This window comes from Oncorhynchus mykiss, chromosome 8 (genome assembly GCF_057628025.1).
Source record: "Oncorhynchus mykiss isolate SJ-2025 chromosome 8, ASM5762802v1, whole genome shotgun sequence".
NCBI lineage: Eukaryota > Metazoa > Chordata > Actinopteri > Salmoniformes > Salmonidae > Oncorhynchus > Oncorhynchus mykiss.
The window spans coordinates 72,749,144-72,774,068 of NC_143029.1; the positions used below are offsets into that span (position 1 = coordinate 72,749,144).

The following is a 24,925-nucleotide window of genomic DNA, read 5'->3' on the forward strand; positions in this document are numbered from 1 at the left end:
TGTGGGGGAAAGATTTCTTGAAACCAGAATCAATATGTTTTCATTCACCATTAGAAACATCTTAATTCATCAGATTCCCCGTTAGCCTAACTGCTGGTATGATAATTACAAACCCTTTGCACGTCTTCAAAAAAAGTAGGAAAAATAAGTCTGGCGGACGAAACATTCAAGGCAATAAAAATGTATCACCAAGTTAAAATGCCTATTACGTGCAAAGTGAGAGAAAGCAAGAGGATAGAACCATTCTAAAGAAATACTTGAGATTTAAAAATGCGGTACAAAATAAATGACAAACCAATCTCCCATTGCGCTCTCATCGTCACACAGCATTACAATCCCTCTACTCAAACATAACAGTGTGAGGAAAGAACAATGACAGAATTGCCCCTTCAATGATTCATGAGGAAATGTTTCATAAAATGTTCCATAATAGTCTTTGATTCAAATAGGAAGTGTACATGCATTTTTTTTGGTCTCTGGTTATTCTATTCGGCAATTGTAAATCTTAATTCAGTAATATCAAGTTACATAATGCTTCTAGAAAAAGTTGCAGTAAAAATCTGGATTTTTACATTATCATATTCTTAACAAATATAGGTACAATTCTATTTCATACAATTTCATTTCATGACAATTTGCTGGAATATTAACATGTGATACAATCTACATCCTCAAAATACCATATTTGAAAAGGATTTTCCATTCAGTAGGCTTTTAAATAAATCTTTGATATACAAATTCAAAAGACAATCGATAACATAAAAACGAACATAACCATATCATAGTAACTATAGAAAATGATCCATGACGACCCAGGAAGTCTCAGTGTCCATTCCATGTTCATATTGAAGAAGAAAAATAACACTACATCATTCAGTACCGAAAAAAGAGAAAACAGGAGAATGAAGAAAAGCATCTCAGCAGGCATGGCATCCATGAGAACGAATGCCAGCAGATTGAGCAGTCAGTCATTTTTCTCTGTAGTATAACAGATAGGTCTTCAGCGATTCAGGCAGAGGTAAAGTCATGATTTTGTCTCTCAGCACATTCACTGCCTTTAGTATCTCAACGCTGCCAATGTCTCTCTCCTCCTCCTCCTCCTGCTCCTTCTTCTGCTGCTCCTTCTCCTGCGCCTCTTGCTGCTCCTGGTCCTCCTTGTGCTGCTCCTGGTCAATCTGTTCGTCCTCCTCGCTCTCCATGGCTTGGGGGATCAGCTGGTTACCCACAAAGATGTACGTGTTAATGCGTCGCAGCCGGCAACGCCTGCGCTTGCGTTTCTGGGGCGCCCTCTGCACCAGACCTTTGTCAGGACATTCTTCATTGGTCAGATCTCGGAGGGTGCGGCGGATGTAGACGCGAGACAGGTCCTGAAGGCTCCTGACTGTCACTGGGGCTGAGGAGGAGGAGAGGACACGGACATGGATGGCAGGTCAAATCCCATTAGCCCAATAACATTTCAGTACGCAAGAGCTTGATTATAGGTTGGTCATTTGGATAAAATACTTCAAATACATTTATAGAAAAATAAGTAATGGAAAAATGTCATTACAGTTAATGAAATACTTAGAATGATGCACCAACCCACTGGGTAACTAAGCCTCTAGAGTCAAAGCAAAGTTTTTGTTAGAAATTGGCTCGTCTTAACTTTAAATAAATCCTTTGACTTGAAAAGTCTGGCTTACTTTGAACCTCAAAAGAGAGATAGAAAACAAAACAAAGGGGTAATTGTTCTGATATGTCTATTTACAGAGAACAGAAAAAAGTTATATAATCATTAGTGCACACCATAGCAAAACTCTTATATTTTCTAGTTTGTTGCCTAGTGAATAAGACCCAATATTTAAAGTAGAACAGGGGATAGAGTAGAGAACTCACGGAGCTCTACAGCATCAGGCTTGCTTCCCTCAGCTCTGTTCTTCTGGACCAGAGGTGCGAATGACACGGCCAGGATATTCTTACTCTCCCAGGAACACTGACCAGTCCTGGTGATCTGTATCAGCTGCAACCAGAAAATAAAGAGTGACAGTTACTGTATAGCAACCACAATAACATCAGTCCTCTGAGACAATGGAGAACATACCATGTTAACACCAATCCACTAGGCAAATAAAATAACATGATATTGGTCGCGTACCCAGTTTAGCAGGTTTTGTGTCAGGTGCAGCAAATGCTTTTGTTTCTAGTTGTAATCAATCAATGCAGTAAAAATCAACACGCACACAATAATCCAAAATGTAAAAACATAATCCCAAATTTGGTTCATCAGTAGACACAGAGTATACCAAACACTAGGAACACCTTCCTAATATTAAGATGCACCCCCCCCCCACACACTTTTACCCTCAGAACAGCCTCAATTCATTGGGCCATGGACTCTACAAAGTGTCAAAAGCAGAACTGTTGCAGTTCTTGACAAAAATCAGTGCACATGGCACCTACTACCCTGTTTAAAAGGCACTTAAATATTTTGTCTTGCCCATTCACCCTCTGAATGGCACACATACACAATACATTTCTCAATTGTTGCAAGGCTTAAAAATGATTCTTTAACCTGTTTCCTTCCCTTCATCACCAATGACTGAAGTGGATTTAACAAGTGACATCAATAAGGGATCATAGCTTTCACCTGGATTCACCTGGTCAGTCTATGTTATGAAAAGAGCAGGTGTTAATGTTTTGTATACTCAGTGTATATAAATAGTATGTAAACCTTATTTAAGTGACCTGTGTTCCATGACTATGTACATAGGACAGCAGTCCCCAAGGTGCAGGTTAGAGTAGCCGGCAGGTGACAGTGACTGAAGGTCAGAGTAGGGTACTGGGCAGAGAGGGCAGGGTACTGGGTGGAGAGTAGGGTACTGGGCAGAGAGGGCAGGGTACTGGGCAGAGGGTACTGGGCGGAGGGCAGGGTACAGGGCAGAGTACAGGGCAGAGTACAGGGCAGAGTACAGGGTACTGGGCGGAGGGCAGGGTACTGGGCAGAGAGGGCAGGGTACTGGGCGGAGGGCAGGGTACTGGGCGGAGGGCAGGGTACAGGGCGGAGGGCAGGGTACAGGGCAGAGTACAGGGCAGAGGGCAGGGTACTGGGCGGAGGGCAGGGTACTGGGCAGAGTACAGGGCAGAGTACAGGGCAGAGGGCAGGGTACTGGGCGGAGGTCATATAGTGGTGGCTGTTTAACAGTCTGATGGCCTGGAGATAAACAGCATCTATCAGTCCCTCGGTCCCAGCTTTGATGCACCTGTACTGTCTACGTCTTGTAGATGGTAGTGGGGTGAACAGGCCGTGGCTTGGGTGACTAAGGTCCTTGATCTTCTTGGCCTTGCTGTGACACTGGGTGCTATTGAGCTCCTGGAGGGCAGGCAGTGTTCCCCCGATGATGCGTTGGGCTGACCGTACCACCCTCTGGAGAGCCCTGAGGTTGCGGATGGTGCAATTGCTGTAGCAGGTGGTGATACAGTTGATAGGATGCTCTTAATTGTGCATCTGTAGAAGTTTGTGACAAACTTAGGGGCCAAGCCAAATTTCTTCAGTCTTGTGAGGTTGAGCGGCGCTGTTGCGTCTTCTTCACCACACTGTCGGTGGGAAGGGACCATTTCAGCTCCTTCGTTTTGTTGACATTGATGGGGGAAGTTATTTTTCTTGCACCACTCCACCCTGTAGGCTGTCTCGTCATTGTTGGTAATCAGGCCTACTACTGTTGTGTTGTCAGCAAACTTGATGATTGAGTTGGAGACGTGTGTGGCCACACAGTTATGGGTGAGCAGGGAGTACAGGAGGGGGCTGACCACACACCCGTGTGGGGCCCGTGTTGAGGAGGTTTTGTGGCCTTCCTTCACCACCTGGGATCGGCCCGTCAGGAAGTCCAGAACCCAGTTGCACAGGGAGGGGTTCAGACCCAGGGCACTGAGCTTAGTGATGAAGCTTAGTGATGAGCTTAGAGGCCACTAAGGTGTTGAAGGCTGAGCTATAGTTGGTGAACAGCATTCTTATGCAGTATTCCTCTTGTCCCGGTGGGATAGGGCAATACAGTGAATCTGGAACGTATTCAAACCCCTTGACTTTTTCCACATTTTGTTATGTTACAGCCTCATTCTAAAATTGATTAAATTGTTTCCACCCCCCCAAATCTACACACAATACCTCATAATGACAAAGCAAAAACAGGTTTTTAGAAATGTTTGCAAATGTATAAAACATTTTTTTTATTAAATATGACAATTACAGAAGTATTCAGACCCTTTACTCAGTACTTTATTGAACCATGTTTGGCAGCGATTACAGCCTTGAGTCTTCTTGGGTATGAAGCTACAAGCTTATTTGGAGGGTTTCTCCCATTCTTCTCTGCAGATCCTCTCAAGATCTGTCAGGTTGGATGAGGAGCGTTGCTGCACAGCTATTTTCAGGTCTCTCCAGAGAAGTTCGATCGGGTTTAAGTCCGGGCTCTGGCTGGCACACTCAATGACCGATCCTGTAGAGGTTTAAACACCAATCTACTAGACACATACCAACCATGTTAACACCAACCCACTAGACGCATGCCAACCATGTTAACACCAACCCACTAGACGCATACCAACCATGTTAACACCAACCCACTAGATGCATACCAACCATGTTAACACCAACCCACTAGACGCATACCAACCATGTTAACACCAACCCACTAGACGCATACCATGTTAACTCCATCATTCCACTAGACCAGAGGGTTATCCTACGAATCAGGTTTGAGGAGATAGCGAGGTAACTTTGGTCAACTCCAAGTTCAACTGCGGACTCCAATACAATAGTGGCTGACCTTTCAGCCAGGTAAATTTTTATGGCAATGAATCCTTCAATAATAACCTGCTCCGGGCAGGCTAACTCACGGCTGACTCCGCTTACCCTGAATGAAATGATTGAGCTGCGAGTTGATGACAAATTAAATCAGATTCCACCCCTCTTGCAAAGACTTTGCGTCATCATCACCTTCATTTGAGGAAGACTGATTCAATATTTTATTCATCAAATGTTTATTTGGTGTAAAAAAAAATTGTATTGGAATATATCACATTACACATACACAACAATCTAGGATGTTGTTTATTTTATTAGAAAGCTTGGGGGGGCCAAATAAAAATAATGTCGAATTTGGAGTACCCAGCACTAGACAATGGAAAAGTTACACCAATCATAATAACACCACCACCAATACACCAAGACAAGAGGGACAAAAATCACATGTATTATATGCATCTTCAGTTCCACACCAGAAAGAGACATGGGTGCCTTCAAATATCTACTTGACAAAAAGCTGGTTTTGGCCATCACATGGAGGTGTTGATCCAGAGAAACTGTGGTGGACCTGAGCTTCTAAGCTGCCTCAGCCCTTGGCCTCAATTCTCCACATCAAAACCTCCCCCCTCTTTATTGCACCACCACACAAACCTGGCAATGCAGGAGTTCCAACTGTTTTCTGAAAAACAACATAAGCAGCTAGACTTTCCATTTCACAAGATGACAGACTGTGGGCTTGTGCAAGCCCTTCAAAAATGTTATTTCTCTGCTTGAGTGCCACACAACGTCATCCTTTTTCTAAAGTGTTTTTGCTATTTTCCAATTTGTTAGAGGACAAAATAGACCAGACTGATGGCGTAAGTACCAGTTCAGGGGCTTCTGAGGAACAATAACGATGTCTGGGTATCGTAACATTATTGGTCATGCAGGCCAGGGCTGTATCACTAACAGCATCCCAAATGGCACCCTATTACATATATAGTGCACTTCTTTAGATCAGGGTCCATAGTGCTCTGATCAAAAGTATTGCACTATATAGTGAATAAGATGCCACTTCAGACGCAGCCTCTGATTACCAACGCAGAAGGCACCATCATGAATAATGATGTTTATAATATCTGCATTATTCAGAGACATTCTACCGCTTACCTGATCCTCTATAGGCATCACTAGAATACCCCCAACTTTGAGCAGGATTTTCATGTCATTTTCATGATCCTTCTGCACCCCCGCACCACAGTAGATACGGTCGTATTGGTGACTGTCTGACGAGATCTCCAGACAGTTGCCCACCACAAAGATGGGTTCACAGAACTCAAACCTGACAAAAACAAAATAAAGTAAAAAAGGTAATAAAAGCAAGCCAAAAGGCATCCACGAAAAATGTGTTTTTCAATCAGTCAGAAATAATGTAAAAAAGATTTCAATGCCGTAACACGTCTTAAAAGATGCTGTCCAGGATCTTTAGCACTTACAAATTCGGAACATATTGTATGAATTAGTATCTGTAACATACATTAGGAATTGAAAATAAATTATATATGTACAAGTAAAAAGTTTGGACACACCTACTCATTCAAGGGTTTTTCTTTATTTTTACTATGTTTTACATTGTAGAATAATAACAATGAAATAACACAAATGGAATCAAGTAAATAAAAATGTGTTAAACAACTCAAAATATATTTTAGATTTGAGATTCTTCAATGTAGCCACCCTTTGCCTTGATGACAGCGTCGCACACTCTTGGCATTCCCTCAACCAGCTTCGAGGTAGTCACCTGGATTGCATTTCAATGGACAGGTGTGCCTTGATAAAAAAGTGCATTTGTGGAATTTCTTTCCCCTCTTTGAGCTAATCAGATGTGTTGTGACAATAAGGGTGGTATACAGAAGATAGCCCTATTTGGTAAAAGTCCAAGTCCATATTATGGCAAGAACAGCTCAAATAAGCAAAGAGAAATGACAGACCATCATTACTTTAAGACATGAAAGTCAGTAAATCCTGAACATTTCAAGAAATTCTGAAGTTTCTTCAAGCGCAGTCGTAAAAACCATCAAGCGCTATGATGAAACTGGCTCTCATGAGGACCGCCACCGATTTATTTAGAATTCAAGGCACACTTAACGAAAACGGCTACCACAGCATTCTGCAGCAATATGCCATCCCATCTGGTTTGCACTTAGTGGGACTATCATTTGTTTTTCAACAGGACAATGACCCAACACACCTCCAGACTGTTTAAGGGCTACTTGACCAAGAAGGAGAATGATGGAGTGCTGCATGAATATGACCTCACCGACCTCAACCCGAAAGGGATGGTTTGGGATGAGTTGGACCGCAGAGTGAAGGAAAAGCATCCAACAAGTGCTCAGCATCAAGACTGTTGGAAAGCATTCCTCATGAAGCTGGTTGAGAGAATGCCAAGAGTGTGCAAAGCTGTCATCAAGTCAAAGGGTGGCTACTTTTAAGAATCTCAAATTTATTTTAATTAGCTTTAAGACTTTTTTGGTTACTACATGATTCCATATGTGTTATTTCCTAGTATTTATGTCTTCAATATTATTTTACAATGTAGAAAATAGTAAAAAATAAAGAAAAACGCTGGAATGAGTAGGTGTGTCCAAACTTTTGACTGGTACTAAACTCAGCAAAAAAAGAAAAGTCCTCTCACTGTCAACTGTGTTTATTTTCAGCTAATTTAACATGTGCAAATATTTGTACGAACATAACAAGATTCAACAACTGAGACATAAACAAGTTCCACAGACATGTGACGAACAGAAATGGAATAATGTGTCCCTGAACAAAGGGGGGGGGGGTCAAAATCAAAGTAACAGTCAATGAAGCTGGTGGCCACACCAGATACTAAGTACTGCAGTGCATCTCCTCACAGTTCTTGCTGTGAGATGTTACCACGCTCTTCCACCTGCAAGTTCCCGGACATTTCTGGGGGGAATGGCCGAAGCCCTCACCCTCTGATCCAACAGGTCCCAGACGTGCTCAATGTGATTGAGATCCGGGCTCTTGGCTGGCCATGGCAGAACACTGACATTCCTGTCTTGCAGGAAATCAGAACGAGCAGTACGGCTGGTGGCATTGTCATGCTGGAGGGTCATTTCAGGATGAGCCTGCAGGAAGGGAGAAGATGTCTTCTTCCCTGTAACGCACAGCGTTGAGATTGCCTGCAATGACAACAAGCTCAGTCAGATGATGCTGTGACACACTGCCCCAGACCATGACGGACCCCTCCACCTCCAAATCGATTCCGCTCCAGAACACAGGCCTCGGTGTCAACGCTCATTCCTTCGACGAGAAACGCGAATCCGACCATCACCCCTGGTGAGACAAAACCGCGACTCGTCAAAGAGCACTTTTTGCCAGTCCTGCCTGGTACAGCAACGGTGGGTTTGTGCCCATAGGCGACGTTGTTGCCAGTGATGTCTGGTGAGGACCTGCCTTACAACAGGCCTACAAGCCCTCAGTCCAGCCTCTCTCAGCCTAGACAGTCTGAGCACTGATGGAGGGATTGTGCGTTCCTGGTGTAACTCGGGCAGTTGTTGCCATCCTGTACCTGTCCCACAGATGTGAGGTTCGGATGTTCCGATCCTGTGCAGGTGTTGTTACACGTGGTCTGCCACTGCGAGGACAATCAGCTGTCTGCCCTGTCTCCCTGTAGTGCTGTCTTAAGCGTCTCACATTACGGACATTGCAATTTATTGCCCTGGCCACATCTGCATTCTTCATGACTCCTTGCAGCATGCCTAAGGCACGTTCACACAGATGAGCAGGGACCCTGGGCATATTTCTTTTGGTGTTTTTCAGAGTCAGTAGAAATGCCTCTTTAGTGTCCTAAGCTTTCATAACTGTGACCTTAATTGCCTACCGTCTGTAAGCTATTCGTGTCTTAACGACCATTCCACAGGTGCATGTTCATTAATTGTTTATGGGTTCATTGAACAAGCATGGGAAACAGTGTTTAAACCCTTTACAATGAAGATCTGTGAAGTTATTTGGATTTGTATGAATTATCTTTGAAAGACAGGGTCCTGGAAAATGGACGTTTCTTTTTTTGCCGAGTTTTTTATATTTCTATATATATATATATATATATATATATATACACACATACACATACATACATACATACATACATACACACACACACACAGTTGAAGTCGGAAATGTACATATATGTACATAAATGCCAACTACATTTCAACTCAGTTTTTCACAATTCCTGACATTTAATCCAAGTAAAAATTCCCTGTCTTAGGTCAGTTAGGATCACTACTTTAATTTAAGAATGTGACATTTCAGAATAATAGCAGAGAGAATGATTTATTTCAGCTTTTATTTCTTTCATCACATTCCAAGTGGGTCAGAAGTGTACATACACTCAATTAGTATTTGGTAGCATTGCCTTTAAATTGTTGAACTTGGGTCAAACGTTTCAGGTAGCCTTCCACAACCTTCCCACAATAAGTTGGGGGAATTTTGGCCCATTCCTCATGGCAGAGCTGGTGTAACTGAGTCAGGTTTGTAGGCCTCCTTGCTCGCACATGCTTTTTCAGTTCTGCCCACAAATGTTCTATAGGATTGAGGTCAGTGCTTTGTGATGGCCACTCCGCTACCTTGCCTTTGTTGTCCTTAAGCCAGAACGCGTCTCCTTATTGAGCGGTATGACGGCTGCGTGGTACCATGGTGTTTATACTTGTACTATTGTTTGTACAGATGAATGTGGTACCTTCAGGTGTTTGGAAATTAGTCCCAAGGATGAACCAGACTTGTGTAGGTCTACAAGTTTTTTTCTGAGGTCTTGGCTGATTTCTTATGATTTTCCCATGATGTCAAGCAAAGAGGCACTGAGTTTGAAGCTAGGCCTTGAAATACATCCACAGGTACACCTCCAATTTACTCAAATTATGTCAATTAGCCTATCAGAAGCGTCTAAAGCCATGACATCATTTTCTGGAATTTTCCAAGCTGTATAAAAAAGGCACAGTCAACTTAGTGTATGTAAACTTCTGACCCATTAGAATTGTGATTCAGTGAATTATAAGTGAAATAATCTGTCTGTAAACAATTGTTGGAAAAATGACTTGTGTCATGCACAATTTAGAGGTACAATATCCATTTCAATTAATATTTTTGGTTTATATAAAATGTACCCGTGGGATGCCACTCAAAAGAAAAACAAAAGTAAGAAATACATAGAGTTTAAGTAACAATAAATTCAGTATTAACCCACCCCCCAAAAAAATATACAAGTGGGCCTCCACCCCCAACCTCCCCTCCTATTCACCGAACCAACATGTCTCCATCCAACCACAGTATATTTGTCCAGGCCTCAATTGTTCTTTGACTATCACCATTAGTTATTGCTGTCGATAATTCTAACGTTTTAATATCTAATAGTAACTGTATCCACTGGCAAATTGGGAAAGAGTGAGGTGAATGCCATTGAAGAGCCAACATCAGTAATTGTCTTTGATTGATTGAGAGATTCAAGGAGCTATCATCATTAAGTAACATGGTAGATGAAAAACATTTAACTGCAGGGCACTCCCACATGATATGAAGGAATGTGCCTACTTGATTTAGGGGACACAGTGAACAGTTGAACGAATGTCATCGTAGAATGTTTCCTCTGTCTTAAATACAGTCTGTGAACAAACGTAAAATGTTTAAGTTTATGGTTTAGATTACAGGATGCCAAGGTCATATATTTACATATTCTGTTCCAGTTAAAAGGGTTGTTCAGATTCAATTAGATCTGGGGCCCATACTTTCTTCATGGCTAACTCCCAAAAGTTGTTTATATATTATAGAGATCAGTCCTTTTGGGAGCCCAGATAATGTATTTTTAAATCCCATAATTGGATGGGTTTCCCAGGGGCCTCCATAGGCTAGCATAGCTGACTTAAATTGTAAATATATACTTAACCAAAATATAAACGCAACATGCAACAAACATTTTGTTTTGAGTTACAGTTCATTTAAGGAAATAAGTCAGTTGAAATAAATTCATGAAACGTGGGACCAACACATTACATGTTGCGTTCATATTTTTGTTCATTGTAGTAAAATATAATCTGTGTATAATGAAATGTGTGTTCTTTCCTTCGATTGATGAATTGCCTTGGGCAGGGGTTCCATGGATAATAAAAATAGCATAGTAGAAATTGGATCGCCTTGTCTGCTGCTTCTATTGATTCTGAAAGGAGAGGAGCAGATATTGCCTGTTATAACTATGGCTGAGGAATTGGCATATAGCATTTTAATCATATTAATGAAATTGGAGACAATTCCCATAGGTTCTAAGACAGACCAGAGATGACCATTCTAGTCTATTAAAAGCTTTTTCTGCATCGAGCGATTAAGCTGCCCAAGGAGCTGTATGTATTTAAGATCTGTAATAATCGATGGAGGTTATCCAAGGAAAAACAGTTTTTTAACAAACCCATCCTAATTAATTACAAAATTTGAAATAGAGCTCAGAAGAAATACCATCCCATCCAGGTCATTTGCCTTTATTCGTGCTATCCAATGCCCTTTTGAGTTCATTGAGAGAAATTTGGGCTCCCAGCGAGGTGGCTTCCTCTGTTGAGAGAAGAGGAGTTCTTATCATTTTAGAAAGCATAGTCTGGCTTGGTGTGGATTTAAAGTCAGAGGTGTACAATTCTTTATAGAAGCAGGAGAATCTTTGATTCATTTGGGTTCTAATAGTAATTCCCCTATTTAAGATTCAATAGTTGCTATATCAGCTAATTGATCATTATTGCATAGCTTTTTGGCCAGTAAACGACTGGGACGCTTACCATGGAATTAATGTTTGAGTCTGACTCGATGAATGGAAAATTCTGCTCTCTGTATTATTAATAAATTAAGCTCGGTCTTGACTTAGAAAAGAGTAAGTGTTTGTTGAGAACACTAACGCAAATAACAACATTTCCAATTCTGCTATCTTTTTTAATTGTGATTTATTCAAACCAGATGCAAATGCAGTTCCATTATTTTTTATTAAATCTATGATGGCATCCCGTAGAATCCGGGGTTCATCGACTGAATTTTTATTGATCATTATGAATTCATTTAGTTCAATTTCAAATTGATCACAGAATGTAGGAGTTTGTAGTAATGAAACAATGAAACGCCATCTTGTTGCGTAGGAGATTCTGAAATTTTAAGTTGGCAGTAGTAAGCATGGTGGTCAGTTGTTGTAGACTGTAGTTGGTCTTATCAGATTTGTCCCGCATGTCCAAAATGGCATTCATGTCTGTCCCGATAAGCAGATGGAATTCAGTTAATTTTGACAATATGCTGTTCAGAGAATCAAAAAATGTAGGATCATGAGTTTGGAGCGTACACATTAATAAAAGGCCATTTTCTTTCCATTATGTATACATTTAAGGAAAGTGATTCCGCCTTCTTGGCCTTCGTCTTTACCCAAGATGGTGATTTTGAGTTTCTTATGTATCATTATGATTACACCTTTAGTTCTGTTTGGGGCTGATGAAAAAGCAGCTAGTTTGTACAAATGGTTCTCTATTCTATGTGCACCCTTTTAGAGTAGGTGTGTTTCTTGGAGCATTGCCATATCAATATGGTTTCTTGCTAGGACATCAAGACAGCTGGAACATTTGATAGGACTATTAAGGTCTTTCAAATTCCAAGAGAGAATAGCTAGCGTTGCCATTGTTTTTCAAAAAACAATTCATTATTAATGATGAATCTTTAGTGTTAATAAGCCTATGGATGTGAAACAAAAATCAGGACCCACAGGGGAACCAACCCATTCGTCGTTTCCCATCCAGAACCTGCCCCCCCCCCCATGAACCACTCCCCCTGCCCCGCAGCTCTCCCGCCCCGGTTCTCCCCTACCTGCACTGTCATTACAGGGTTGCAGCATATCGGTGAGTGGCAGATTTGCATATGAAATCTCTAAAGCAGAATATAGTTGGGGTTATTGAGAAAGAAAGAAAAAGTAAAACATAAAATAAGTAACCATTTAACCTTTCAGACGTTTAAAGTTAAGTTTGCAGACTTGTTGAGTTAGGGTGGGTAAAGAAGAAAAATAAAGGAAAACAGTATTTGTATTAAGCATTTATGTGCTCTATACTATTTCCAAAAAAAGAAAAACGGTATCTACAAGAAATGCAGTCTATAATCTAGATCTTCACAATAGTTAATCGTGGCCTGTAGGCCAAGTCCTCCCTGGGTGATAAATTTTGTAGCGGAAACAGAGGGGGAAAGTCAACAACAACAAAAAAAAAAATAACAAGGCTGAAATTATACAAAAGCTCTGGAGCATCACTGTAAGGCAATTTCCATGTCTGAAAATTGGCAGGCAGAAAAATACTAACTGAACTGCATCTAGTTATTTAACCAGAGTTTCACTGCATGCACCATTACACCCTATATAACATGTGTAACGTTTTGATTAAGCTTCCAACTCACTTATCAAAGCTGTCACTATTCTTGATGAAGTCATCTAGTTTCTCCTTGGCGTATTCCACCACATCCATATGGAGCTCCACTCCATGGTTCACACCAAATGGACCTGCAAAAAAACTATTAAAAGTTCATTTGCAGTGATTACACATCACTTACTTACACATCACTTAGGTGGGTCTGCGTTTGACTTCGTATGCTATCCATGTGTGTTGCCTTGTGTTGTTTAAGCATAGGTTAACTCATTAGAGCTAGAGCATTGATGTATACCATCACCATATAATCATTAATCAAGATTTAAATGAATATCTCAACACATCATAGAGAGGGAAAATATTTAATTAAACAAACAGAGGCATCGTTACCTATTATGAGTCCCACCATGGTGCTGAGGTATCCAGTCCCACTGCCCAGATTGAGGAAGGACAGTCCCTGCTGGAGCTTCAGAGCCTCCATCACCTCAGAGTAGATACAGGGGGCAGAAAGGTGGATGTTGCCATGCTTCCACGCCAGGTCCTTATAGGCATTGTCCCTGTAGTGTAGGTAAGGAGATGGGACACCTTTATGTTAGCTCCAGGAAAATGTTTACTAAGATAAAACAATTTTGTACAGAGCATTATAAGTAACATGGTTGGGGCAATACCTTTTCAATTCAGTTGATTCAGGAAATAAACTGAAATTCACATTGTATGTTTTGCTTATGACAAAAATGAGGAATTGGAATTTCTGTTTACTTCCTGAATTGAAATGGACCCCAAACCTGATGTTGATAAAACTGGATAGGTTGTATAGAGCATTAAGGGTAGTGTAGTACCTGTAGCCATCCAGGTAGTAGTCCCCACGGTCTATGGCCCTGAAGGCCTGCTCCACGCGACCTGTACGGATGTACTGCGCCTCCTTCAGGTTGTCAATCAGATCATTGTTGTCCTCCCCGGCGCTCACTGCACCCCCCATGGCAAGAAAGAAACGGTAGAGCAAAAAGAGGGTGCAAAACTCTTCTTTCCACAAGTGGAACACTGTGTTGTCTTCTTAGCGGGGCATGGAGCGATGAAGAGGACAGTGGAACACTGTGTTGTCTTCTTAGCGGGGCATGGCGCGATGAAGAGGACAGTGGGACACTGTGTTGTCTTTTTAGCGGGGCATGGAGCGATGAAGAGGACAGTGGAACACTGTGTTGTCTTCTTAGCGGGGCATGGAGCGATGAAGAGGACAGTGGAACACTGTGTTGTCTTCTTAGCGGGGCATGGAGCGATGAAGAGGACAGTGGAACACTGTGTTGTCTTCTTAGCGGGGCATGGAGCGATGAAGAGGACAGTGGAACACTGTGTTGTCTTCTTAGCGGGGCATAGAGCGATGAAGAGGACAGTGGAACACTGTGTTGTCTTCTTAGCGGGGCATGGAGCGATGAAGAGGACAGTGGAACACTGTGTTGTCTTCTTAGCGGGGCATGGAGCGATGAAGAGGACAGTGGGACACCTGAGGGACTTGTGTTCTTCTTTCCTGAGGGCCACTTCACACCATTGTCATATCAAGATAGGCTAACTCCAGGGAATTGAGAGAGAGGAAGACAATGATAAAAGAGAGATAAGATGATATGTGTAGTAGGGGGTGTCAGTCTATGGAGAAACCATAACTACGCAGCCTAGAGGTCAATACCCATGTTTCTACAGTGCAAGCAAGCAACTATGGAGAAAACTATATGTTGTGAATTTCTGTGTAAGCACATGAAGCTAGTGGTAACCACAATTGTTATGAGTTTATTGATGAGATCTTCATTAATAATTCTGTAAAACTGATGAAGTATAGGGTCCGGTTTTTATGAAGCGTGAAAAACTGCGGGACGGGTAGCTACTTATCATTTCAGTTACTAAAAAACACAAGTGAAAAACCTAGCATGACTTGAATGAGTATGGTCTGTGAGGAGATCATAAAGCCAATCTACAGTGTATGAAAGACGCAGCAGAGGAAGACACATTTTGAATTGTCTATCAGCCTTCTCAGCATCTCCACCTAACACATCTGAGTCAGCTAATAAAGATTGCATTCAGAGGTGACATTGTAGTACAGTAGCTAGTAGGGCTTGTGGAGAGGTAATTTTCCATTGGCTCTTCTTTCACACACTGGCAAAATAAATAATTGATTCATTCTCACCCTTGTATGATAGTACTGTGTTACAGGAGCAGATTTTTGTTCTGGTTTTATTCATCCATCCCTGAAATGCATAGTCCTTTGAGTTTTCTGCAACCAAAAAAAAGGGCTGTCAAAATGGGTCAAGCAGTAAAGGACTGAGTAGAGTACTGCACTGCTGCTGCTGACAAGCCTATGACTTGTCTTAAACATACAGACAGAGAAGGGTGGGAGCTAATTTAGTTACCTAAAATAGGTACATGTGGTTTGAACTTGACCTGAAATCCTGCAATAGATTCAGATAACCTAGTTAGCTAAATATACACACAGAGAGAAATTATATTCGCCTATGCATTAAACACCTATGTTCAGGGCTGCATTCAGTTGGGCACAAAGTTGTGGACCGTTCAAATAAGCCAGAAAAATCACACCTCTAACAAGTAGAAGATGGCGCCGGGGAATATGGCAGATGTTTTACGTGCCTCCAGCCGATTGTGTTTTTTTGTTTGCTTATTTGTGTTGATTGTCATTTATTTTGTACATAATGTTGCCGCTACCGTCTCTTATGACCGAAAATAACTTCTAGACACCAGGACTGTAATTACTCACCACGGACAAGTAAAATCCTCTTTTTCCTTTCACGACTCTGACGAGCCCGACGCGAAGGATACACTGCTTCCTCGGGAACAGGCCCTGATCCCCGTGATCTGTGTGAAGAGGAGGTGGAGAAGGAGGTGCCGAATGTCGGGCTACCTTCTGAGAATTTGTAGGCGATCGAATAAACCCCCACTTCCCTCCATTCTGCTAGCAAACGTGCACTCTTTGGACAATAAAATCGAAGAGTTACACGGAAGATGGAACTACCAACGGGACATTAAAAACGAACATCTTATACTTCACGGAGTCGTGGCTGAACGACGACAACATCAACATACAGCTGGCTGGTTATACGATGTACTGGCAGGATAGAACAGCGGCGTCTGGTAAGACAAGGGGCGGCAGTCTATGTATATTTGTAAACAACAGCTGGTGCACAATATCTAAGGAAGTCTCGAGCCTGAGGTAGAGTATCTCATGATAAGCTGTAGACCACACTACCTACCGAGAGAGTTTTCATCTGTATTCTTTGTAGCTGTTTACATACCATCACAGTCAGAGGCTGGCACTAAGACAGCCAATACTTAGTCCAATACTCTACTCAGCAAACTGGATGCAGTCTATCACAGTGCCATCCATTTTGTTACCAAAACACCTTATACCACCTGTATGCTCTAGTCGGCTGGCCTTTGCTACATATTCGTCGCCAGACCCACTGGCTCCAGGTCATCTATAAGTCTATGCTAGGTAAAGCTCCGCCTTATCTCAGTTCACTGGTCACGAAAACAACACCCACCTGTAACACACGTTCAAGCAGGTATATCTCACTGATCATTCCCAAAGCCAACACCTCATTTGGTCACCTTTCCTTCCAGTTCTCTGCTGCCAGTGACTGGAATGAATTACAAAAATCGCTGAAGCTGGAGACTTATTTCCCTCACCAACTTTAAACATCAGCTATCTGAGCAGCTAACCGATCACTGCAGCTGTACATAGTCCATCTGTAAATAGCCCACCCAATCTACCTACTTCATCCGGTTTTTATATTTTTTTGCACACCAGTATCTCTACTTGCACATCATCATCTGCTCATTTATCACTCCAGTGTTAATCTGCTAAATTGTAATTCTTCACTACTATGGCTTATTTATTGCCTATCTCCTCATGCCTTTTGCGCACACTGTATATAGACATTTTTTTCTACTGTGTCATTTGACTTGTTTATTGTGTTATTGGCTTGTTTATTCCATGTGTAACTAACTATGTGTTGTTGTCTGTGTCACACTGCTTTGCTTTATCTTGGCCAGGTCGCAGTTGTTCTCAACTAGCCTACCTGGTTAAATAAAGGTGAAATAAAAATAAATAGAAACTGCCTTGTCCAGGGGCAGAACGACAGATGTTTACCTTGTCAGATCGGGGATTCGATCCAGCAACCTTTCGGTTACTGGACCAATGCTTCATGCTCCATGCTTTTTTTTTTTTTTTAAGCAATCACTTTTGCACGTGAAAACACATAATCTTACTGATTACTCCACGTGCTCAATCTAGTTTAGGCTCCTGGTTAGAGCGGATTTCGCCATGGGCTTCGAACAGGCCACCAGGCTCACGCCCAGGAGGCAGCCCGGGTCCAAATCGAATGCAATCACATTTCAGCCGGTCAAAACACGCATACCACGGATGACATTAATCATAAACCCACTCATTGGCTAGTTCTCATCCACGATTGGCAGAATTATTTGAAGCCAATTAACTGCTTTATAGAACAGTTACCACACAGATTGGACGTTTTCCATCAAATCATCTTGCCCTGATATCTCAGCACTGCGTTTTGTGGAAAACAAAACAAAAACAGGAAATGGGCTAGCCTCTTTTCTGGTTAATTACCTTTCAAATTGATAACAATAACTGTTTAAAATATTACATAGAATTGAGCTTCATGATGTAACTCGTTGGCTAGCTAAGAAACATCAGCTAGCTAAATTACATACATTGGCTGAAACGGTGTTATGCTGCGTTATTTTAATCATACAACGCATGAAACAAACAACACGACATTGCAGACAATTTAACGTTACCTAGCTAACGTAACTAGCTAGGCGTTTAGCCACAACGAATGTCAGGTTAGTAGCTAAAAACTGTAGTGTTATGTAAGCAAGGCGTGACAAAACCAATTTCATAGCTAATATCCATCAGCATTGCAGCAGGTTCGATAGTTAATGTGGACCAAATAGCACGATACATATTGAACGTTGCCAGCTAACGCCAGGCTCCATTTAGCAGTCGATGATGGCCATAATCAACTAACGTAGGCTAAACTAGCTAAGTATTAACGAAAGAATTAGCAAAAATACATTGCGATTCGTGGTGAAAGGAAGTGGAGTTGACAGATAGACACTGGTGTAAACAGATGTCAATCGTCTCTAGAAATTAAGTTTTGAACACATGCAGGCCCAAACAGTCTGTGTGTCACCAATTCAGACAAAGCCATGGTAGTTAGCGAGTAGCCACTTTATAAAAGACAAAATGTCGACATTGCACTTTTAGATTGGAAAATACTCACAGCGCAGAGTCAATGGTTCCACGCAGTCCCAATAGCTATGGAGTTTGGGATTAGCAGCAATGCAGTCGTTTACACCACCTTCTCCGTTGTTATTGACTGGAATCCTTGCAAGAAATGGAAACAAAGACTGAACTTGTACTACTTAGCCAGAGGGATAAATGACAAGCCAGAGCCTAGGGAAATAGCCGTTTTTAGACGAGCTGGAGAGATCACATATGCCGACCCGGAAAACAAGAAACTGGTCGAGGTGATGAAGGCATTGGACAACTACTGTGCACCACGCAGGAATACTGTGTTCGAGAGACATTAATTTTGGGCACACAACTTCAATGAACAGGCAGGTATTGACAACCTTACTGAGAACACGCGGTTGTGAGTTCAAAGACACTGAGGATTTAACCCTAGCTAAGGCAATACATGTTTGCTGTACAAAATACATTACATCAACTCAGGCTAGAGTACCAGTCAAAAGTTTGGACGTATCTACTCTTTATTTTTACAATTTTCTACATTGTAGAATAGCAGCCAAAAAGTACTCAGCATATGTGGGAACTCCTTCAAGACTGTTGGAAAATCATTCCAGGTGAAGCTGGTTAAGATAATGCCAAGAGTGTGCAAAGCTGTCAAGGCAAAGGGTGTCTACTTTGAATAATCTAAAATATATTTTTGAAATATATTTATATTTGTTTAACACTTTTTTGGGGTTACTACATGATTCCATGTGTTATTTCATAGTTTTGACGTCTTCACTATTATTCTGCAAGGTAGAAAATAGTGAAAATAAAGAAAAACGCTTGAATGAGTAGGTGTGTCAAGTTTTGACTGATACTGTATGTTAGCTAGCAATAGCACAGAACAGTTTGTGCATGCTATGGAAGAAAAGGGCCGCCATTATACAATCACGAGCACAGTCAGAATAAAGGCCGCCCCCATGCTCAACCAGCGAGCAGCAGACAAAGACTTGTGGAAAAACACACAAACCAAAGAGGTGTCCTGTATTCAATGTTGAATGTAAAAAATGTGGCAAGATAAATCACTTTGCAGCTGTGTGGAGGTCAAGGACAGATGTTGCTCCTTTTGAAACGGAGGTCAAGGAAGTGGACATGTTGTTCATAGGTGCAGTGATACAAGCGCTCAAAAAAGATGCTGGCTGGCACACAAACTTGCGTATAGGGGGACCGACAGTCAACTTTTAAGTTAGACACAGTAGCTGAAGCTTATGTGCTCCCACAAGCAATAGCTGACAAATTGCCCAAGCAATTCAACGTGAAAGAGACTGAGACTGTTCTCATAGCCTATGGAGGCACCCGCATTAAACCAACGGGCATCATGATATTGCAAGTTGCCACGCGGCACAAACAAGCCCATCTACAGTTCTATGTTACAGATGCATCTGATACCACTACTAGGCAGAGAGGCCTGTGTGCAGCTTGACCTCATCAGAAAAATGTCAACAGTTGCATGCCATGCTCTGCCATGCTCCAATAAGAGCTACTCAAGCCTCTTAAGGATCTGCCCCCCTTTTTAAAAAAATGTTCACCTAAAATAACATACCCAAACCTAACTGCCTGTAGCTCAGGCCCTGAAGCAAGGATATGATTATTATTGGTACCATTTGAAAGGAAACACTGACATTTTTGGAAATGTGAAAGGAATGTAGGAGAATATAACACAGTAGATCTGGTAAAAGATAATACAAAGAAAAAAACAGCTGTTCTTTTGTATTTTTTTTGTACCATCTTTGAAATGCAAGAAAAAGGCCATAATGTATTATTCCAGCCCTGGTGCAATTTAGAATTTGGCCGCTAGATGGCAGCAGTGTATGTGCAAAGTTTTAGACTGATCCAATGAACCGTTGCATTTCTGTAAAAAAACAAAACATGTATCAAGACTGCCCAAATGTGCCTAATTAGTTTATGAATAACTTTTAATGTTCAAAATTGGGCACTCTTCTCAAACAATAACATGCTATTATTTCACTGTAATTACTACTGTAAATTGGACAGTGCAGTTAGATTAACAAGAATTTAAGCTTTCTGCCAATATCAGATATGTCTATGTCCTGGGAAATGTTCTTGTTACTCACAAACTCATGCTAATCGCATTAGCCTACGTTAGCTCAGCTGTCCTGCGGATAGGACACCAATCCCAAAGAAGATTTATTAAAGGACTCTGAGTTTCCAGGCCTGCACCACAGCTACATTGATCCAAAAGTCCCTCCTGTTGTTCATGGATGTAGGAAAATCCCATATGATGTGCTTGACCAGCTGAAAGAGACATTGGACAGTCAAGAGCAGAGGGGTGTGGTCAGCACAGTAACAAAACCATCAGCGTGGTTGAAGCACCTTTGGTAGCAACTACAGCCTCGAGTCTTGGGTATGACGCTACAAGCTTGGCACCTGTATTTGGAGAGTTTCTCCCATTCTTCTCTGCAGATCGTCTCAATCTGTCAGGTTGGATGGGGAGCATCTCTGCACAGCTATTTTCAGGTCTCTCCAAAGATGTTCTATCGTTCAAGTCCGGGCTCTGGCTGAAGCCACTTCTGCGTTGTCTTCGCTGTGTGCTTAGGGTCATTGTCCTGTTGGGAAGTGAACCTTCGCCCTGTCTGAGGTCCTGAGTGCTCTGGAGCAGGTTTTCATCAAGGATCTCTCTGTACTTTGCTCTGTTCACCTTTCCCTTGGTCCTGACTAGTCTCCCAGTCTGTCGCTGAAAAACCTCCCCACAGAAGGATTCTGCCACCACCATGCTTCACCGTAGGGATGGTGCCAGGTTTCCTCCAGACGTGATGCTTGGCATTCAGGCCAAAGAGTTCAATCTTGGTTTCATCAGACCAGATAATCTTGTTCTTCATGGTCTGAGAGTCCTTTAGGTGCCTTTTGGTAAAATCCAAGCGGCTGTCATGTGCCTTTTACTGAGGAGTGGCTTCCGTCTTGCCACTCTACTATAAAGTCCTGATTGGTGGAGTGCTGAAGAGATGGCTGTCCTTCTGGAGGGTTCTCCATTCTCCACAGAGGAACTTTGGAGCTCTGTCAGAGTGACCATCGGTTTCTTGGCCGCCTCCTTGACCAAGGCCCTTCTTCCCCGATTGCCTAGTTTGGCCGGGCGGCCAGCTCTAGGAAGAGTCTTACATGGTTCCAAACTTCTTCCATTTAAGAATGATTGAGGCCACTGTGTTCTTGGGGACCTTCAATGCTGCAGAAATGTTTTGGTACCCTTCCCCAGATCTGTGCCTCGACACAATCCTGTCTCGGAGCTCTAACGACAATTCCTTCGATCTCATGGCTTGGTTTTTTCTCTGACGTGCATTGTCAACTGTAGGACCTTATATTGACAGGTGTGTGTGCCTTTCCAAATCATGTCCAATCAACTGCATTTACAACAGGTTGACTCCAATGAAGTTGTAGAAACATTTCAAGGATGATCAATGGAAACAGGATGCACCTGAGCTCAATTTCGAGTCCCATAGCAAAGGGTATGAATACTTATGTAAATAAGGTATGTATGTGTTTATGTTTAATCAATTTGCAAAAATGTCTAAAAACCTGTTTTCTCTTTGTCATTGTGGGATATTGTCTGTAAATTGATGAGGATTTTATTTATTTAATACATTTTATAATAAGGCTGTAACGTAACAAAATGTGGAAAAAGTCAAGGGGTCTGAATACTTTCCGAATGTACTGTATGGCATCTATGGACCAACGTCTTTCGACGCAATATTTTCAAGTATGTAAAACAACTGACCAGTAAACTTTAATGTGGGCGTGGGCTGGCACATAAATGTATATACACCAGTACGTACACATGTTACAAACCCTGACAAGACTCAACATATGCAAGCATGTTCAGATTGACCACAAGGGAGCGCTACAACAAGCACATATCTCTTGATCTGTTTGACTCAGTGTTGAAATTGGAAACCTGGGGTCTGGATTGTGATTCCTAGGATTTCAGTGACTACTTATTTTGAACTTTTTTTTGTTTTATTCAAAAGGAGAAACACTTTTACATCCAAGGCTACAGATTACAGATTGAGAGACAGAGAAGTTTGTCATAAAGTGGCTGCAGCTTGCACCAGACAGAGACAGAGGCAGAAAGGAGAGGACTGAACACAGCAAGGAAAGGGCAGCTAGAACCAGAGACACACATTTACATACACACATAAACTCAGCAAAAAAATAAATGTCCTCTCACTGTCAACTGTGTTTATTTTCAGCCAATTTAACATGTGGTAATATTTGTATGAACATAAGATTCAACATGTGAGACAAACTGAACATGTTCCACAGACATGTGACTAAAATAAGTGGAATAATGTATCCCTGAACAAAGGGGGGTCAAAATCAAAAGTAACAGTCAGTCCCTGCAGCTGAAAAACATCCCCACAGCATGATGTTGCCACCATCATGCATCACCGTAGGGATTAGAGGTCGACTGATTATGATTTTTCAACGCCGATACCGATTATTGGAGGACAAAAAAAGCCGATTTTTAAAATGTATTTGTAATAATGACAATTACAACAATACTGACAATACTGAATGAACACTTATTTTAACTTAATAATACATCAATAAAATCAATTTAGCCTCAAATAAATAATGAAACATGTTCAATTTGGTTTAAATAATGCAAAAACAAAGTGTTGGAGAAGAAAGTAAAAGTGCAATATGTGCCATGTAAGAAAGCTAATGTTTAAGTTCCTTGCTCAGAACATGAGAACTAATGAAAGCTGGTGGTTCCTTTTAACATGAGTCTTCAATATTCCCAGGTAAGAAGTTTTAGGTTGTAGTTATTATAGGAATTATAGGACTATTTCTCTCTATACCATTTGTATTTCATATACCTTTGACTATTGGATGTTCTTATAGGCACTTTAGTATTGCCAGTGTAACAGTATAGCTTCCGTACCTCTCCTCGCTCCTACCTGGGCTCGAACCAGGAACACAACGACAACAGCCACCCTCGAAGCAGCGTTACCGATGTAGAGCAAGGGGAATAACTACTCCAAGTCTCAGAGCGAGTGACGTTTGAAACGTTATTAGCGCTCACCCCTCTAATTAGCTAGCCATTTCACATCGGTTACACAAGCCTAATCTCGGGAGTTGATAGGCTTGAAGTCATAAACAGTGCAATGCTTGAAGCACCATGAAGAGCTGCTGGCAAAACGCACAAACGTGCTGTTTGAATGAATGCTTACGAGCCTGCTGCTGCCTACCATCGCTCAGTCAGACTGCTCCATCAAATCATAGACTTAATTATAACATAATAACACACAGAATTGCGAGCCGTAGGTCATTAATATGGTCGAATCCGGAAAATATCATCTTGAAAACAAGATGTTTATTCTTTCAGTGAAATACGGAACCATTCCTTATTTTATCGGGTGGTATCCATCAGTCTAAATATTCCTGTTACATTGCACAACCTTCAATGTTATGTCATAAATACGTAAAATTCTGGCAAATTAGTTCGCAATGAGCCAGGCGGCCCAAACTGTTGCATATAGCCTGACTCTGCTTGCAATGAACGCAAGAGAAGTGACACAATTTCACCTGGTTGCCTGCTAACCTGGATTTCTTTTAGCTAAATATGCAGGTTTAAAAATATATACTTTTGTGTATTGCTTTTAAGAAAGGCATTGGTGTTTATGGGTAGGTATACGTTGGAGCAACGACAGTCCTTTTTCGCGAATGCGCACTGCATCGATTATATGCAACGCAGGACACATTAGATAAACTAGTAATATCATCAACCATGTGTAGTTATAACTAGTGATTATGATTGATTAAGTTTAATGCTAGCTAGCAACTTACCTTGGCTTCTTACTGCATTCGCGTAACAGGCAGGTGGTTAGAGCGTTGGACTAGTTAACTGTAAGGTTGCAAGATTGAATCCCTGAGCTGACAAGGTAAAAATCTGTCGTTCTGCCGTTCCTAGGCCGTCATTGAAAGTAAGAATGTGTTCTTAACTGACTTGCCTCGTTTCAGAAAGATTAAATAAAATTGGCGTCCAACATTACCGATTTCCGATTGTTTTGAAAACTTGAAATCGGTCCTAATTAATCGTCCATTCCGATGAATCGGTCGACCTCTAGTATCTGGTGTGGCCACCAGCTGCATGAAGTACTGCAGTGCATCTCCTCCTCATGGACTGCACCAGATTTACCAGTTCTTGCTGTGAGATGTTACCCCACTCTTCCACCAAGGCACCTGCAAATTCCTGGACATTTCTGGGGGGAATGGCCCTAGCCCTCACTCTCCGATCCAACAGGTCCCAGACGTGCTCAATTGGATTGAGATCCGGGCTCTTCGCTGGCCATTGCAGAACACTGACATTCATGTCTTGCAGGAAATTACACACAGAACGAGCAGTATGACTGGTGGCATTGTCATGCTGGAAGGTCATGTCAG

At 41.7% G+C, this 24,925-nt stretch overlaps 2 protein-coding genes across 12 annotated transcripts in view; one reads left to right on the forward strand and one right to left on the reverse strand.

Moving 5' to 3' along the window:
• Window positions 1-18,804, reverse strand: LOC110530470 (protein-L-isoaspartate O-methyltransferase domain-containing protein 1). 11 transcript variants are annotated; one of them, XM_036986102.2, is made up of 9 exons: window positions 18,516-18,789; window positions 15,968-16,065; window positions 15,383-15,469; window positions 14,046-14,769; window positions 13,597-13,763; window positions 13,238-13,340; window positions 5,927-6,098; window positions 1,876-1,999; window positions 1-1,393 (listed from the first exon to the last, which is right to left on the reverse strand). In XM_036986102.2, exons 4-9 carry the CDS (start codon window positions 14,183-14,185, stop codon window positions 969-971), a joined length of 1,131 nt encoding a protein of 376 aa, XP_036841997.1. In that variant the 5' UTR covers window positions 14,186-14,769; window positions 15,383-15,469; window positions 15,968-16,065; window positions 18,516-18,789; the 3' UTR covers window positions 1-968. The 11 variants fall into 11 exon arrangements, with proteins under 11 accessions (XP_036841997.1, XP_090038603.1, XP_036841998.1 ...); XM_090182477.1 differs by having other exon boundaries at window positions 13,238-13,351; window positions 18,516-18,750; XM_036986103.2 differs by lacking the exon at window positions 15,968-16,065 and having other exon boundaries at window positions 18,516-18,783.
• Window positions 17,727-24,925, forward strand: part of LOC149982104 (uncharacterized) — a 15,274-nt gene continuing 8,075 nt past the window's right edge. Inside the window, exon 1 of the mRNA XM_090182484.1 lies at window positions 17,727-18,856. The gene's annotated coding sequence lies outside the window, so the exon portion shown is untranslated. The remainder of the gene's footprint in view (window positions 18,857-24,925) is intronic.